Source organism: Pseudophryne corroboree, chromosome 3, assembly GCF_028390025.1.
Source record: "Pseudophryne corroboree isolate aPseCor3 chromosome 3, aPseCor3.hap2, whole genome shotgun sequence".
In the NCBI taxonomy this organism is placed as follows: domain Eukaryota; kingdom Metazoa; phylum Chordata; class Amphibia; order Anura; family Myobatrachidae; genus Pseudophryne; species Pseudophryne corroboree.
Window position 1 is genome coordinate 712,842,414 of NC_086446.1, and position 18,819 is coordinate 712,861,232.

At 47.0% G+C, this 18,819-nt stretch overlaps 1 protein-coding gene across 1 annotated transcript in view; it reads left to right on the top strand.

The window, feature by feature from the left end:
- LOC135056676 (disintegrin and metalloproteinase domain-containing protein 9-like) overlaps positions 1-18,819 on the top strand; it is a 189,823-nt gene that overhangs the window by 22,888 nt on the left and 148,116 nt on the right. Inside the window, exon 2 of the mRNA XM_063962128.1 lies at positions 10,396-10,487. Within this exon, the coding sequence (XP_063818198.1) occupies positions 10,396-10,487 (92 nt within the window). The remainder of the gene's footprint in view (positions 1-10,395; positions 10,488-18,819) is intronic.

Genomic DNA, 18,819 nt, shown 5'->3' on the forward strand with positions numbered 1-18,819 from the left:
GCATTGAGATTGATAGGGAGAGGACGTGGCTGGCGTCCTCTCCGTTTAGAATAGATTAGAGAGACACTTGATTTACTAATTTTGGGGAGCATTAGGAGTACTCAGTACAGTGCAGAGTTTTGCTGATAGTGACCACCAGTTTTATTTATAATCCGTTCTCTGCCTGAAAAAAGCGATACACAGCACACAGTGACTCAGTCACATACCATATCTGTGTGCACTGCTCAGGCTCAGGCCAGTGTGCTGCATCATCTATTATCTATATATAATATTATATATATCTGTCTGACTGCTCAGCTCACACAGCTTATAATTGTGGGGGAGACTGGGGAGCACTACTGCAGTGCCAGTTATAGGTTATAGCAGGAGCCAGGAGTACATAATATATTATATAGTGAGTGACCACCAGACACACAGTGCAGTTTATTTAATATATCCGTTCTCTGCCTGAAAAAAGCGATACACACAGTGACTCAGTCAGTCACATACCATATCTGTGTGCACTGCTCAGGCTCAGGCCAGTGTGCTGCATCATCTATATATATTATATATCTGTCTGACTGCTCAGCTCACACAGCTTATAATTGTGGGGGAGACTGGGGAGCACTACTGCAGTGCCAGTTATAGGTTATAGCAGGAGCCAGGAGTACATAATATTATATTAAAATTAAACAGTGCACACTTTTGCTGCAGGAGTGCCACTGCCAGTGTGACTAGTGACCAGTGACCTGACCACCAGTATATATAATATTAGTAGTATACTATCTCTTTATCAACCAGTCTATATTAGCAGCAGACACAGTACAGTGCGGTAGTTCACGGCTGTGGCTACCTCTGTGTCGGCACTCGGCAGCCCATCCATAATTGTATATACCACCTAACCGTGGTTTTTTTTTCTTTCTTTATACATACATACTAGTTATGAGTATACTATCTCTTTATCAACCAGTCTATATATTAGCAGCAGACACAGTACAGTGCGGTAGTTCACGGCTGTGGCTACCTCTGTGTCGGCACTCGGCAGCCCGTCCATAATTGTATATACCACCTAACCGTGGTTTTTTTTTCTTTCTTTATACATACATACTAGTTACGAGTATACTATCTCTTTATCAACCAGTCTATATATTAGCAGCAGACACAGTACAGTGCGGTAGTTCACGGCTGTGGCTACCTCTGTGTCGGCACTCGGCAGCCCGTCCATAATTGTATATACCACCTAACCGTGGTTTTTTTTTCTTTCTTTATACATACATACTAGTTACGAGTATACTATCTCTTTATCAACCAGTCTATATATTAGCAGCAGACACAGTACAGTGCGGTAGTTCACGGCTGTGGCTACCTCTGTGTCGGCACTCGGCAGCCCGTCCATAATTGTATATACCACCTAACCGTGGTTTTTTTTTCTTTCTTTATACATACATACTAGTTACGAGTATACTATCTCTTTATCAACCAGTCTATATATTAGCAGCAGACACAGTACAGTGCGGTAGTTCACGGCTGTGGCTACCTCTGTGTCGGCACTCGGCAGCCCTTTCCATAATTGTATATACCACCTAACCGTGGTTTTTTTTTCTTTCTTTATACATACATACTAGTTACGAGTATACTATCTCTTTATCAACCAGTCTATATTAGCAGCAGACACAGTACAGTGCGGTAGTTCACGGCTGTGGCTACCTCTGTGTCGGCACTCGGCAGCCCGTCCATAATTGTATATACCACCTAACCGTGGTTTTTCTTTCTTTCTTTATATATACATACTAGTTACGAGTATACTATCTCTTTATCAACCAGTCTATATATTAGCAGCAGACACAGTACAGTGCGGTAGTTCACGGCTGTGGCTACCTCTGTGTCGGCACTCGGCAGCCCGTCCATAATTGTATATACCACCTAACCGTGGTTTTTTTTTCTTTCTTTATACATACATACTAGTTACGAGTATACTATCTCTTTATCAACCAGTCTATATATTAGCAGCAGACACAGTACAGTGCGGTAGTTCACGGCTGTGGCTACCTCTGTGTCGGCACTCGGCAGCCCGTACATAATTGTATACTAGTATCCAATCCATCCATCTCCATTGTTTACCTGAGGTGCCTTTTAGTTGTGCCTATTAAAATATGGAGAACAAAAATGTTGAGGTTCCAAAATTAGGGAAAGATCAAGATCCACTTCCACCTCGTGCTGAAGCTGCTGCCACTAGTCATGGCCGAGACGATGAAATGCCAGCAACGTCGTCTGCCAAGGCCGATGCCCAATGTCATAGTACAGAGCATGTCAAATCCAAAACACCAAATATCAGTAAAAAAAGGACTCCAAAACCTAAAATAAAATTGTCGGAGGAGAAGCGTAAACTTGCCAATATGCCATTTACCACACGGAGTGGCAAGGAACGGCTGAGGCCCTGGCCTATGTTCATGGCTAGTGGTTCAGCTTCACATGAGGATGGAAGCACTCAGCCTCTCGCTAGAAAAATGAAAAGACTCAAGCTGGCAAAAGCAGCACAGCAAAGAACTGTGCATTCTTCGAAATCCCAAATCCACAAGGAGAGTCCAATTGTGTCGGTTGCGATGCCTGACCTTCCCAACACTGGACGTGAAGAGCATGCGCCTTCCACCATTTGCACGCCCCCTGCAAGTGCTGGAAGGAGCACCCGCAGTCCAGTTCCTGATAGTCAGATTGAAGATGTCAGTGTTGAAGTACACCAGGATGAGGAGGATATGGGTGTTGCTGGCGCTGGGGAGGAAATTGACCAGGAGGATTCTGATGGTGAGGTGGTTTGTTTAAGTCAGGCACCCGGGGAGACACCTGTTGTCCGTGGGAGGAATATGGCAGTTGACATGCCAGGTGAAAATACCAAAAAAATCAGCTCTTCGGTGTGGAGGTATTTCACCAGAAATGCGGACAACAGGTGTCAAGCCGTGTGTTCCCTTTGTCAAGCTGTAATAAGTAGGGGTAAGGACGTTAACCACCTCGGAACATCCTCCCTTATACGTCACCTGCAGCGCATTTATAATAAGTCAGTGACAAGTTCAAAAACTTTGGGTGACAGCGGAAGCAGTCCACTGACCAGTAAATCCCTTCCTCTTGTAACCAAGCTCACGCAAACCACCCCACCAACTCCCTCAGTGTCAATTTCCTCCTTCCCCAGGAATGCCAATAGTCCTGCAGGCCATGTCACTGGCAATTCTGACGAGTCCTCTCCTGCCTGGGATTCCTCCGATGCATCCTTGCGTGTAACGCCTACTGCTGCTGGCGCTGCTGTTGTTGCCGCTGGGAGTCGATGGTCATCCCAGAGGGGAAGTCGTAAGCCCACTTGTACTACTTCCAGTAAGCAATTGACTGTTCAACAGTCCTTTGCGAGGAAGATGAAATATCACAGCAGTCATCCTACTGCAAAGCGGATAACTGAGTCCTTGACAACTATGTTGGTGTTAGACGTGCGTCCGGTATCCGCCGTTAGTTCACAGGGAACTAGACAATTTATTGAGGCAGTATGCCCCCGTTACCAAATACCATCTAGGTTCCACTTCTCTAGGCAGGCGATACCGAGAATGTACACGGACGTCAGAAAAAGACTCACCAGTGTCCTAAAAAATGCAGTTGTACCCAATGTCCACTTAACCACGGACATGTGGACAAGTGGAGCAGGGCAGGGTCAGGACTATATGACTGTGACAGCCCACTGGGTAGATGTATGGACTCCCGCCGCAAGAACAGCAGCGGCGGCACCAGTAGCAGCATCTCGCAAACGCCAACTCTTTCCTAGGCAGGCTACGCTTTGTATCACCGCTTTCCAGAATACGCACACAGCTGAAAACCTCTTACGGCAACTGAGGAAGATCATCGCGGAATGGCTTACCCCAATTGGACTCTCCTGTGGATTTGTGGCATCGGACAACGCCAGCAATATTGTGTGTGCATTAAATATGGGCAAATTCCAGCACGTCCCATGTTTTGCACATACCTTGAATTTGGTGGTGCAGAATTTTTTAAAAAACGACAGGGGCGTGCAAGAGATGCTGTCGGTGGCCAGAAAAATTGCGGGACACTTTCGGCGTACAGGCACCACGTACAGAAGACTGGAGCACCACCAAAAACTACTGAACCTGCCCTGCCATCATCTGAAGCAAGAAGTGGTAACGAGGTGGAATTCAACCCTCTATATGCTTCAGAGGTTGGAGGAGCAGCAAAAGGCCATTCAAGCCTATACAATTGAGCACGATATAGTAGGTGGAATGCACCTGTCTCAAGTGCAGTGGAGAATGATTTCAACGTTGTGCAAGGTTCTGATGCCCTTTGAACTTGCCACACGTGAAGTCAGTTCAGACACTGCCAGCCTGAGTCAGGTCATTCCCCTCATCAGGCTTTTGCAGAAGAAGCTGGAGGCATTGAAGAAGGAGCTAAAAGGGAGCGATTCCGCTAGGCATGTGGGACTTGTGGATGCAGCCCTTAATTCGCTTAACAAGGATTCACGGGTGGTCAATCTGTTGAAATCAGAGCACTACATTTTGGCCACCGTGCTCGATCCTAGATTTAAAGCCTACCTTGGATCTCTCTTTCCGGCAGACACAGGTCTGCTGGGGTTGAAAGACCTGCTGGTGACAAAATTGTCAAGTCAAGCGGAACGCGACCTGTCAACATCTCCTCCTTCACATTCTCCCGCAACTGGGGGTGCGAGGAAAAGACTCAGAATTCCGAGCCCACCCGCTGGCGGTGATGCAGGGCAGTCTGGAGCGACTGCTGATGCTGACATCTGGTCCGGACTGAAGGACCTGACAACGATTACGGACATGTCGTCTACTGTCACTGCATATGATTCTCTCAACATTGATAGAATGGTGGAGGATTATATGAGTGACCGCATCCAAGTAGGCACGTCACACAGTCCGTACTTATACTGGCAGGAAAAAGAGGCAATTTGGAGGCCCTTGCACAAACTGGCTTTATTCTACCTAAGTTGCCCTCCCACAAGTGTGTACTCCGAAAGAGTGTTTAGTGCCGCCGCTCACCTTGTCAGCAATCGGCGTACGAGGTTACATCCAGAAAATGTGGAGAAGATGATGTTCATTAAAATGAATTATAATCAATTCCTCCGCGGAGACATTGACCAGCAGCAATTGCCTCCACAAAGTACACAGGGAGCTGAGATGGTGGATTCCAGTGGGGACGAATTGATAATCTGTGAGGAGGGGGATGTACACGGTGATATATCGGAGGGTGAAGATGAGGTGGACATCTTGCCTCTGTAGAGCCAGTTTGTGCAAGGAGAGATTAATTGCTTCTTTTTTGGGGGGGGTCCAAACCAACCCGTCATATCAGTCACAGTCGTGTGGCAGACCCTGTCACTGAAATGATGGGTTGGTTAAAGTGTGCATGTCCTGTTTTGTTTATACAACATAAGGGTGGGTGGGAGGGCCCAAGGACAATTCCATCTTGCACCTCTTTTTTCTTTTCTTTTTCTTTGCATCATGTGCTGATTGGGGAGGGTTTTTTGGAAGGGACATCCTGCGTGACACTGCAGTGCCACTCCTAGATGGGCCCGGTGTTTGTGTCGGCCACTAGGGTCGCTAATCTTACTCACACAGTCAGCTACCTCATTGCGCCTCTTTTTTTCTTTGCGTCATGTGCTGTTTGGGGAGGGTTTTTTGGAAGGGACATCCTGCGTGACACTGCAGTGCCACTCCTAGATGGGCCCGGTGTTTGTGTCGGCCACTAGGGTCGCTAATCTTACTCACACAGCTACCTCATTGCGCCTCTTTTTTTCTTTGCGTCATGTGCTGTTTGGGGAGGGTTTTTTGGAAGGGACATCCTGCGTGACACTGCAGTGCCACTCCTAGATGGGCCCGGTGTTTGTGTCGGCCACTAGGGTCGCTTATCTTACTCACACAGCGACCTCGGTGCAAATTTTAGGACTAAAAATAATATTGTGAGGTGTGAGGTATTCAGAATAGACTGAAAATGAGTGGAAATTATGGTTTTTGAGGTTAATAATACTTTGGGATCAAAATGACCCCCAAATTCTATGATTTAAGCTGTTTTTTAGTGTTTTTTGAAAAAAACACCCGAATCCAAAACACACCCGAATCCGACAAAAAAAATTCGGTGAGGTTTTGCCAAAACGCGTTCGAACCCAAAACACGGCCGCGGAACCGAACCCAAAACCAAAACACAAAACCCGAAAAATTTCAGGCGCTCATCTCTAATTGTGACGCTGCTGGTCAGTCCGCAGTGTAATATTCATACATGTATTGTGACGCTGTAGGTCATACCCCAATTTCACACAAGTATTGTGATGCTGCAGGTCATACTGCAGTGTAATATTCATACATGTATTGTGACGCTGCAGGTCAGATTGGAGTGTAATATTCATACACGTATTGTGACACTAGGTCATACCCCAGTTTCATACAAGTATTGTGAAGCTGCAGGTCGTACTGCAGCTTAATATTCATACATGTATTGTGACGCTGCAGGTCAGATTGGAGTGTAATATTCATACACGTATTGTGACACTAGGTCATACCCCAGTTTCATACAAGTATTGTGACGCTGCAGGGCTCATACATCTACCCCTAACTGTCTACTCACCTCTAATCTCTGACATAAGTGACACCGGAAGAGATCCAGCCATCAATACCGAGAGCTGGGGTTGTGTGTACCAATAACCAGAGCCCGTGCTTGCTAGAGGGAACCCCAACCCCTTACTCCCCTGAGAGGCAGCAGCCTCTGTTTACCCAGCAGCCAGCGCATGCTGCTGAGTGCTGGGCTGCAGTGGGTCTGGGGTGGCTGCTGCCACTGTGCTACAGCAGTCATCCTCTGCGTGTTGGGGGCTGGGGAGCAATGCGATTACAATGATCGTGCCCCCATGTCTTTCCGAGTTGATCTCTAGCTGCATTTGTTCGCAGCGCAGCATCCAGGCTAAAAAACAGCAGTTCTGCATATGCGGCGCAATGCGCACGTGCGACGTATGGGCACAACGAACGATGTAGTTTTGCACAGGGTCTAGCGATGCATTTCAGTCGCACTGCTTGCCGCAGAGTGATTGACATGAAGTTGGCGTTTCTGGGTGTCAACTGACCGTTTTCATGGAGTTTGCGGAAAAACGCAGGCGTAGCTGGGTGAATGCTGGGCGGATTTGTGACGTCAAATCCGGACCTGAATAGTCTGAAGTGATCGCAAACGCGGAGTAGGTTTTGAGCTACTCTGACACTGCACAAACATTTTTTGTAGCTGCTCTGCGATATAACCGTTCACACTTCTGCTAAGCTAAAATACACTCCCCAGTGGGCGTTTGCACGGCTGCTAAAATCTGCTAGCGAGCGATCAACTCGGAATGACCCCCCCTATGTGCTGCCCTTGTACAAGTGTCATTGCTACAGGAAAAATAACTCTCTTGACTCCTAGCACTTACAGTAAAAGTCAGATACACACTAAGGGAGAGATGTACTAAGCAGTGATAAAAGTGGAGAAGTGAGCCAGTGTAGAAGTTGCACATATCAACCAATCAGCATTTACGTTATATTTATAATTTGCATACTATGAAAGTATACAGATCAGCTGATTGGTTGCCATGGGCAACTTCTCCACTGGCTCACTTCTCCACTTTTATCACTGCTTAGTACATCTCCCCCTAAATACAACTATTTTATAGGCATGTCCAATGCCGATGAGAATTCTGCCTTCTAATTCACTAGCAACCTGTGACCTAGCTGAACCACTTTTGATTTCATTATGAGCCAGAGGTATTACTAAGCCTCTTTTCAATGTACTTAGAAACAATGACATCACTGGACAAACCTTCAAATCACTAGGGAACAGTGAAATTACTGAGCCACGTGTCATTTCCCTGGCAACTAATGATCATATGACATCTTCACTGGAGCACCGTTCAGTTCAGCAGGAAGTAGGGCAGGCGCTGTGAAGGCTGCGTCAGCTCTGCCCAAACAGATTTCTGCATCCACTGTCTGCCTCTGTGTAATTACCAGAGGTGGGAGTAGCTGTTCTTTGATTGTGGGGATTCATAGCAAATATTGGTTACAAGAAAATGAATGTCCAATACAGAGTGAAAGTTTTTATGGTCAGTCATAATTAAGAGGCAGCAGGGCTGTAACTAGGGGGGGTGTGAGCGGTGTGCGAGTCCAGTGCTCTGTGGGCGGCACCATTTCTGCCCCACGGTCACTGCATTTGGCTAGCAGGGTACCTAGCACGGCTCTCTGCACCCAGGATCTCTGCTGCATCGCCGACCCCAGTGTCATTTGGACGCACCAGGCAGGTACCCTGCAGTGTCTGCAGCCACCCAGAGCATCCTGAGGACACTGCAGGCAATGCAGCAGTTACTGGCGTAGATGCCCACGCCCCTTCATGATGTCATCAGTCTCGATGTCTGCTAACCTGCCTCCTTCTTGACACCATTGGTCAGGAGTGTGGCTGGCACAGGGCACCATACAGCCCTGTTGTGGCACTGAGAGGCAGTGTTAAACTTCAGGCAGCTTATTTACCAAAGGAAATTTGCAGGATATCCCCCTGATGTCTGCCTTACAGTATCCCCTGCACTATCTACTGGAGATATTCCCCATTTCGATCTGATATTTACCAAGCGCTGGTATTTTTTATCCATTGTACCCTATGGGCTACTACTTACCACAAAAGTTTTTGGGAGATCCATAGGATTCACCTTCGGCAATGACCACTGTGTATGCGCAATAGTGCGACTGCATACCTACCAACTTTATCCGAGCTGGAAGAGGCAAAGTGCCCTAAATGAGGGGGCGTAGCCTTGAGGGAAGGGGCACGAACGGAAGACACACCCACTGTTTTGAGCTGCCAGCCATGCCCCCAGTCCCTCTCTCCCGGTGATTAGATAATGTGTGCTAAGCAGAGCGGCAAGTGACAGGGGTCCTCCCACCCTCCCCACCACCGCGGGACACTGCAGCCTGCGGGCGGAACAATGCCCGAAAAACATGACTGTCACGCCAAAATCAGGACAGTAAGACTAAGGACTAAGTAAGACCAGCATCGGGAAGCACTTTACTATACATTGCATGGATGGGCTACTATCAGAGCCCTTGTCCCTGGATGTGTTTCATGGTACGTTCCGGCAATCTTTAATCTCTTATTGCTGAGATAAGTGGCAATGGGGTTTATTGGGCCTGGTATGGCTGACCAACGGTCAGCATACAGACACCGGGATGCCGGCAGCGGAATCCCGGCGGGGGGGGGGGGGGGGAGCGAGTGCAGCAAGCCCCTAGCGGTCATCACGGGTTCTATACCCACTCTAAGGGTGTTGTGGACACCCACGAGTGGGAATACTCCCTGTTGGTCGGCATGCCGACTGTTGGGATAATGAGGGGGCGGAATGTAGGGGGAGGTCATGTGATTGTCGGTCACCTGACCGCCGGTCACATGAATACATCCCGGGTTTATTTACTAAGCCTTGGAGAGAGATAAAGTGGAAGGAGATAAAGTAACAACCAACCAGCTTCCAACTGTGATTTTACAAACATTGTGGGTTATTCAGGGTGCATCGTAATTGTGATGTGACCGCAACATATCTTTTGCCACGGCCAATGCGCATGTATAGGTCCCGATCGCATTGGCTGTGAACATCTCTGCCTGATTGACAGGCAGAGGCGTTCGCGGGGTGGCAACGCTGCCTTGTGCAGCAGGACGCTTCAAACAGGAGGCAGGGTGGCGCCATTTTCAGGGTGGCTGCATGACGTCACATGCAGCCGTCGAGAGGGAAAAATGGCAGTGGTGCGCCTGCCTTTGTAGCCAGGATGCGATGGCAGGGGTCGTCCACAGTTGCTGCAACCACAATTACATTTCGCTCGCTGGGCGGGATGGTCAGCATGCTAGGTGTACTTGGCCTGTGCTAGGCGGGATGGTCAGCGCTGGACGGCCCCCAGCATGCGATATTTAGCAGAATTTGCAATCCAACCGGAATCAGGTCCATAGTCTGTAACATGGCAGTTAGGAGCTGATTGGCTGGTACTTTATCTCCGTCCACTTTATCTCTGTCCAAGGCTTAGTACATAGACCCCTTAGAATGCTGAGGACGTAGACCAATCAGTACCCTCCAGTCACACTTCCAAGCATTGCACAGCTGTCAGGACTTCTGTAGCAAGACTGAAGAGTTTCCCTAATTAAAAATAAATTCATGGAAAGGATAATTATGTTTGGTTCAACAAGTTTGTCATACACCTTACTTATTACATTTTATGTATAGTATTACACACCATTTTTTGCTATATTAATTACAGTATACAATGCTTACTATGCTATATTTACTAAATGTGCAATGCTGGGGAATTTTGGAGCAACATATAAATAAATAATAATAATAATAATAATAATAATCAATTTTCTCTATTATATCCTTAGGATATCAAGTTTATGGGCTTCCAGATCATGAAATTGTCTTTCCAAAGCGAGTGGTGAGCAGGGTGAGGAGGAATACGGGCCGGGACAACACGGTAAGGAAGCTGCTGTTTATTTCATTCTAGTGTCTCTGTTAAGCAGCTACATAGAGAGATACTGTATGGGGCCTGATTCTGAGTGTTATTAGTGATTATTGCTGTACTCGTGGCCAGAGTACTGGGGGCAGTGCCAGGGCCATCTGAATGTATAGGCACACTGGCCAGCTGTTCAGGGCCACATAATACTAGGGACCTTCAAGCAGAAGAGGGATGGGATCAGGGGGGCATCTGCCCCATGGGCTGATGCCTCCGGAAACTTCTTAGGAGGCAGGTTGCAAGTGCTGCCCAGCAGCTATTATTTCAATTACACCCAATCAGAGTGGCCAGGAAGTATTCTCCTGCCTCCCAGCCTGCAGCCAGACAGTGAATGGCTGTCAGCATGCGGATTGGTGGATGGATGGAGCTGCTCAGCAATCAGAAAAGCTAATAGCCATTCACTATATGGAAGCATGTGGGGAGATGGCGCGGGACCGCAGGAGGGGTAATTTATGATTTAGATTTTTTAAATATATTCCTGTGAATGGGTGTGTAGGGGCCCCAGTGCATTGCTTTGCCCAGGGCCTACAATGCTGATATAACGGCCCTGGACAGTGAGATCGCATAGATGCATATAGCTCAGAATACAGGTGAATATTCGCATAGAACTTGCATGCAATCTGGTCCATTATATTGATTTAATTTACAACAATATAAAGCCAATTTGGCCTGAGGTTTATAAACACCTTGGTTGAGATTTTATATATGACCTTTTTTTTATTGTGGGAGAGAGTTTATTAAAGTTTACTGGAGTTGCTAAATTGCTGAATAATAGCCAATAGCCAGTCTGTGGGAGGGGCATCAGAGATTATATCATGGAGAGTGGAAATGATGTGTTCCGTTGTGCCACCTATTGTGGTTAGTTTTTGGTTTGGCTTCTATTTGCCATTGTGTTGTTAAAGTCATATGCTTTGAGTTATGAGGAGAAAAACATTGTTGTCAGTGTTAGTAGATACATGTGGTGCAGGAAGGAGTTGCGGAGTACACACTATAGAAGGGGTTGAAATACCGGCATTCGGGATGCCGGCGGTCAGAATACCAACCACGGCATCTCGATGGTTAGAATCCCAACAGGGGTCAGGTAAGTATGCTAATCCTCCACACCTAACACCCTAACCCTAGCAACCTATACCTGACCCCTTTTCCCCCCGGCGCAGCCTAACCCTAACCCTCGCTGGTGGTATCTAAACCTAACCCCTCCCATCCAGCGCTGCCATTCCGAGCAGTGTCAGGATTCCGGGGACAGTATTTCGACTGCCACAATCCTGACTGGCAGGATCCTGACCTGATTCCGGTAGTAGGCATTGTACTCTAGAGTTCAGCTGATGGAGGAACGCTTATGTTGCCATCGGCCTCTTCTGTGCCAGGGGTCTTACTGTTGTGCAGATTTTCATGTCAGCAGTTATGCAAGATGACAGGGAGAAGATGTTCCCTATTTGGGTCACTAGGGCAAGCGCCTGCTTCAAATCTCTGTTCTAAATGAGTTTTAAGTGGGCATTAGGGAGACACTATTGTATGCCCTGTGTTCTTGGAGGAGAAATAGTCTGCAGACCTTCCAGAAATAGTGTAAGTGAAGACAAAGAGGGTAATTTAGAACCGGCCTCTGATGCGGCCTGCAGCGCAGTTTGCCGATGCGTGGACACACACATTGCGGTCACATCCCAAATGGATGCGACCGCAAATGTGATTGACAGCGGCAGACGTTTGCCGGACGGCGATGCGGCATTGGAGGGGGGGGGGGGCAGGGCGGGGCAAACGGGGCGAGCTGGGACCATTTTCGGGGCAGCTGCGTGATGTCACACGCAGGCGCTCTGATAAAAAAAATGGCCACTGACCACCTGACAGCGCAGCCAGGCTGCATTGCCGGGGGTCAACCTTAGTTCCGATGCATCCACAATTAGATTGCGGACGCATCGGGAGGCGGCCTCACACCTGCTGAGCAGCCCCCAGCACGTGCAGAGATGAATACAGATCTGGCTGTGTATGCTGACATCTGCGTTTATCTCTGAATAACCCTCCTAGACCGTAAAAAGAGAAAACAATGCCAGGTGCCCACATTTTTTACATACAAAAAGCTATCAAAACTAGAGATGTGCGGGTTCGGATTTAATTGGTTATTTTCACAAAACGTAGTGCAACTTCAGAAGTATAGCGTGTATGGGAATTCGCACTGGTTTAGATTAAATGTTAAGGTATATGGTTATAGTCCTCTGAAAAGTGACAATTCAATAATTTCAAGTTGGGCAACCATACACTCTGTGACAGATTGCCGTCTGTGTAGTGTATAATAGGTGGCCGTCAGTGGCAGTGGCGTAACTAGAAATTTTTCTCCCGCAAGCCAAAACATTCTCTGGCGCCCCCCACCTGTAATTGGTACTAGAAGAAAAGGGATGAATCTACCCAAAAAGGGTTGTGGCCTTCCTAAAATGGGTGTGACTTTTCTTAAAGGGGCGGGGCTTTGCAGGAAATACTACCTTATACCCCAGTTTTGCAACCTGCACGCTCAGACGTTGGCCACCACAGGAAAAAAATAATCGCGATTCATGCTAAGATAGTTAGTGAGGCTGATTTATTATAAGTTAAAAGATACCTAATTACTCCCTAATATTAAAAGCAAGTACTTAATAAAATTGTTTATTTTATTAGCCACTTGTATTTTAACTTATAAAAGTCCTCCTGAAAAAGAGTGTTCCCTAACAAGAGTCTTCTGTCATTTCTCCTCTTGTGCACAACTTCAGATTTATCTGGATTTATCTTATTGGCTATCCAAAACACGTGGGAGCCGATAGCTAGTAAGATGCCGTTTTTGAGATCTGAGTAAAATCTGAACTTATTAAAAACACAGGTGAGAGCAGTTTGTTACTAGTGTTGTTCTAGCATGTGTAATCCATTAAATGTCACACAGATGACAGCACAGTGAAAAGCATGGAGAAGTAGACCAAAATAGAAGTTGCCCTTAGAAACCAATAAGCTTCAAGGTACCATTTATCAAATACATCGTATAGAATTATAGGTAAAAGCTTATTGGTTTCTACTGGTCCACTGGAGATAGCTGAGAGCTTTGCCCCAGAAAAAAAGAGAGTGAGGTTGCATCCACCCAAAGGAGCAGGTGTGTTTGTGTGTTATGTGGGGCGTTCGTCCTGATTGCTCCCTCCACCTTAATCCACCACTACATGTGTTGTATTAACACAAAAGTCAGTAGTGATAACACACTTGAAACTAACAGCAGTGGCTACAAGGACTGAAGCTGGCAGAGAGAGAAGATGAAAGATAACAGCTGGGAAAGGAGATCATCAACTTTTACATAGGGACAGGAGGACACAGAGCAGGAAAGTCAACAGTTAATGGGGGAGACTGGTAAACACTCAGAACTGTGCACAAAGCATTGTCAGATAGTGCACTCTGCACTCCTGGATATTACATGTTGTGTTATTATGGAGTAAGCTCTACATAAGTAACCCAGAGACTGAACAGATGAGGATACAGTAGTTGCACTGACTTACTGAATAGCCCACCAACCAGTGATGTAATCCTGCATACTTATGAGTCTGGGGCAGCTAGAAAGAGGACTACCACCATGTCCCACCATAAAGCCATTTCGGTGGAGTAGGGGTGAAGTTTAGTAGAACCAACATGCTCGTTAGACCTCCTGAGAAGCACTGCCCAACTACAGTCTCAGAACACTACTAAGACATCCTGACCCTCAATTCCTTGGAGTGTGATGTATGCCAGACAGTAGGATTACTTCTTGAATAGGAGAAGGGTAGTGTATAGCAGGTTGGGTGTCACGCCTGAGGTCTGACTCTGGACAGTAGAGATCTCAGGCATAGGGGCAGAATGGTATGTGAACCTGGGAGCTTTGATTAAGTTCTTGTACATTAACCAGGATGTGGTGTACTAGAGCATAGGTCCGAAGGCGTGACCCAAACAACCGAGATTGTAAAATAAGTATTTTATTCAGCACGCAAGATGGTATAGTTAGCAGCAGTTGGTAATAGACTCAGATAATCGGTATCACAGATTATGCAGTAACTTAGGCATAGGGACTGAGGCAATGCTGTAGCAGATGTAACATCGATGGCAAGATGTAATAGTGTGAACCACTAATTTAGTCTCAATATGGGTGAGCACACAACAATAGACTTTAGATGCAGTGTGAACCACTGATGAAGTCCCAACATAACTAAGCACAGCAGCAGACTTGGAAGCAGTGTAAACCACTGCTAAAGTCCCAATTAGAATGAGCACAAGGTTACGGACCACTGAAGATGAGATGGATACCAATGATACTGGATATTGGTGCGGAGCACCACTGTAGCTCGAGATCGATGGCGGAACACAGATGGAGCTAGAGATCGATGGAGGAACACCGATGGAGCTAGAGATCGATGGAGGAACACCGATGGAGCTAGAGATCGATGGAGGAACACCGATGGAGCTAGAGATCGATGGTGGAACACCGATGGAGCTGAGTATCAATGGCGGAACACTGAATGAGCTGAGTATCGATGGTGGAACATCGATGGAGCTGAGTATCGATGGCGGAACACCGATGAGCCAGGCAGAGCTGCAAGCTGGATGGAACTCAGGTCTCAGGACAGAGTGGAATCTCCTGGAGCCAGGTATCCTGGAAGCAGCTGAGAGCAAACAACCATACAGGGAATGACAATCATAGCACTGGCAGGCCTTACCCTGCATTCGCATAGCAGCCAGTGTGCAGGGATTGGCTGGGATGATCAGCTGGACAGCAGAATGCTCAGGATAGGCTCACTGGAACCAGATGACCGGATTAAACATGGCAGCCCCCATGTTTGGTTTAGGAGGGAAACTATGTTTGTGTTACATGTGGCTGCAGATTTGCCACACTATGCAGTGGACGCAGACCACGTTGATAGCAATTGGGCCTGGAACGTAGTGACAACTTGGACAGGCACTTGAGAGGTAAGAATGTCAGTTTAATTACCCGGACCGTGACATTGGGAAGTCCTGTAACTGGTCTGCAGACACAGTTCTTTACTATAGACCAATGGGAAGGTGAATCTTCGCAACAGTTTTCCCTAGCCCTTCACAAAATCATAGTTAACTTAAAAATGAGGGACCTTAAGGTCTGGGCAATAAGGGCAGACTATTATTGGACCAGTTTGAATCTAGACTGAAATGCTTCCCTCTTTGGCAAGTCAAGAAGAGGCCCCCGAGATCACAACCAAATATTCCCTTAATCCCCTATTCTAATAATGATGTAGCCCCTGACTCTACCAAGGTACAATTGGTGCAGAGCTGGGGTGACACTACAAATTATTATTATTTTTTTCAATTAGCGTCAGAGTCTAAAATGTGGCGCTTCTGATCGTGTCTTTGCCTGAAATTTAAAAGGGCAATGATTTTTGGACATAAACACAATCAGAAGTACCAGGTTTTAGAACCAGATGCTTACTAACTAAACCCCTAAAGTTATATTCACAAGTTAGTGCAGTTTCTTCAGAGTTTGCAAAATAGCTGCAGCTAGCAAGTATAACCCAGAAAAGGCAAAGCGGAAATTTGTAGGGGATATTTCAGATACCAAAGAAACTGTCCTTTCATGTACAAAAATCTAATTATATTATATTAGTGTTTACAATGACAGACTGCCTGGAGGGAAATCCGCCACTGCCGAAACATACAGTAGGTATGGATGGAGGAGTAGCGTGGGTCCACTGTTGTAGAATCCAGTTTTTGCCTACGGCCAAAATCATTTGCAGCAATTTCTTACAACCCAGCAATCTTTTGGTATACTATTAACAGGTAGATGCTCTAAAATTGCCCACTCTGGGGTTAGTGGAAGATAATTAACTAGATCAGCTAATACAAATTGTGATCCAGAATTTTTTTCGTAAGATTACAGTCCCACAATCAATGATATAGTCCTGCTCATGGGAGAGCACATTTTGGGCATGGGCCCAAATGTATTAAGCCTTAACAAGAGATAAAGTGAAGACGGATAAAGGGGTGGTCTTCAGTATGCCGAATGTCGGGATCCCGGCACACATTATACCGGCGCCGGCATCCCGACACCCGGCATACCGACAGGTATTCTCCCTCGTGGTGGTCCACGACCCCCCTGGAGGGAGAATAAAATAGTGTAGCGCACCACCGTGCCCGCAGCGTGGCGAGTGCAGCGAGCCCGCAAGGGGCTCCTTACCGTTCGCCACGCTGTCGGTATGCCGGCGGTCGGGCTCCAGGCGCCGGTATGCTGGTTGCCGGGAGCCCGAGCGCCGGCATACCGTACTATACCCGGATAAAGGGCCTAGTTTAGTAAGGATAGCAAATTCTGCTAATTAGCAAAATGTGCAATCCTTTGGAGTGTATGCTGGGGGCCGCCCATCGCATGTTGACTGGAGCCTCCCCCACATCGCAATTTCTGCTTGTTAGCAGAAACTAAGGAAGCCTCCTGCCGGCGCAGCTTAGCTGCGCCTGCATCAGACCCGCCGCCATCTTCCTGATCACAGCGGCTGCATGTGACGTCACGCTTCGCTGTGATCACGCCCCCGACATGACCTTGTTCGGCCGTCTCTGCCCCCCATTCATGCCACACCGCCCCCCGCAATGCTCCGTCTCCTCCCTGGAAACGGAGCATTACCCGCCCCGCGACCGCCTCTACCCGATTGACAGGCAGAGGCGATCGCATTTTCTGCGCACCCCGCAGAAATGTGGTCGTATGCGCAGGACAGAGCACTGCACGTGCACCTGCATCTTTTTCTCAATAATCCATATCCAACCTGAATTAGGCCCAGAGAGTGATAAAGTAGCAGCCAATCAGCTTTCTAACTGCCATGTCACAGGCTGCGTTTGAAAAATGACAGGAGCTGGTTGGCTGGTTATTTATCACTCCTTATGCGTCTCAGATTTATCTCTCGTTAAGGCTTAATATATTTGGGCCCTGATGAGGAGGTAGTTATGCCGATAATGTGACAGCGACTCGGTGATAAATGGCCCCTGTAGAACAATTTATAGAACATCTCCCTGTAAGTGGTAGCAGAGATTGTTCACAGGTAGAATTGAAGTGTGAGTAAAGTATCTCCTCTGATTGGTCTGGAAAGTGTTTCTGCCATTTGTTAATTTCTGTGTGACAGGAACCAGTAAAGTTGGGTATTCTTATTATACAATACAAATAAGTGATCGCTTTATCAGATTAACCTGCGAATAGGAAAGTAGAATCCAGCTGACTGTCCCAATCCAGGGGTGATGGAAAGGATACAGCTCACCATATGAAATGTTGTGCTTGCAGAAAGGCTAAATCACAGGTGCAAACAGGGTCATACAGGCCCACGGGTACAGAGGAAACCACCGGTAGGCCCCACTGCCTGAGGGCCCACTCCTTCCTCTAGGGATCAGGTTCCAAACTGTACATGGTAGATATGTTGCATTACACTGCACAAGACTATTGTGCATTTCAAGCCTCTGTGGAGGATGGCCACGCCCTCTTTGCAGGCTGGCCACACCCCTAAGTATGGGCCCCTATCACTGCATTCCCCCGGTAGGCCCTTCATACCCCAGTCCGACACTGGGTGCAAATAAAGTTGTACCGCGTATGTGCAAACATTAATGGCCGTTTAAGCATAATGTTGAATAGATGTCTGGTATGTGGTCAGCATACCACTCGTCGGGATCCCGGCTATCACAATACTGACAGGGGTACCATACCACCACCGGTATACCTGCAAGGTAAGTGATTTCCCCCTGTATGGGTGTCCATTCTCTATCTATGAGATTGAGGATAACCTACAGTACGAGAATTTAGCCAGATTATCACTAGAAGAAGGCTGGGTGAACAGTAGTAACACTAATTTCTTTGTCACCGACAGAAGACAAAAGGATAGGCAGGTCTTGGAGACAAAAGGTGAAGATAGCTCCAACAAGGACAAGCCAGATAGCAAGAGAGAGACACATACCGCAATATTGCCACCACAAAAGACATCTCCCACAAAATGTGCTACTCAGATTTCTTTTTTAGGGGTCAGTCAACTGGAGCAACACGACACACAGACCAACAGTACCCCCTTGAAAGGGGAAAAAAGGAAACTAGAAGAACAAGGAGAGGATGTAGGGGGGGGAGAAAAGAACAAAAACCACCAAACACTGACAATAGAAGAACTTTGGAAAGGCATCTTCAACCTTAGCGGCACTCCACTTTCAGAGGAACACTTAAGACTACTTGACAAAGGATTAAAATTCGCCCCCACTAAGAAGTTAGACAAATTTCATACTTACTTAGACCTGCATAGATTTGCACGTAAATTGACTCTTAAAAAGTATT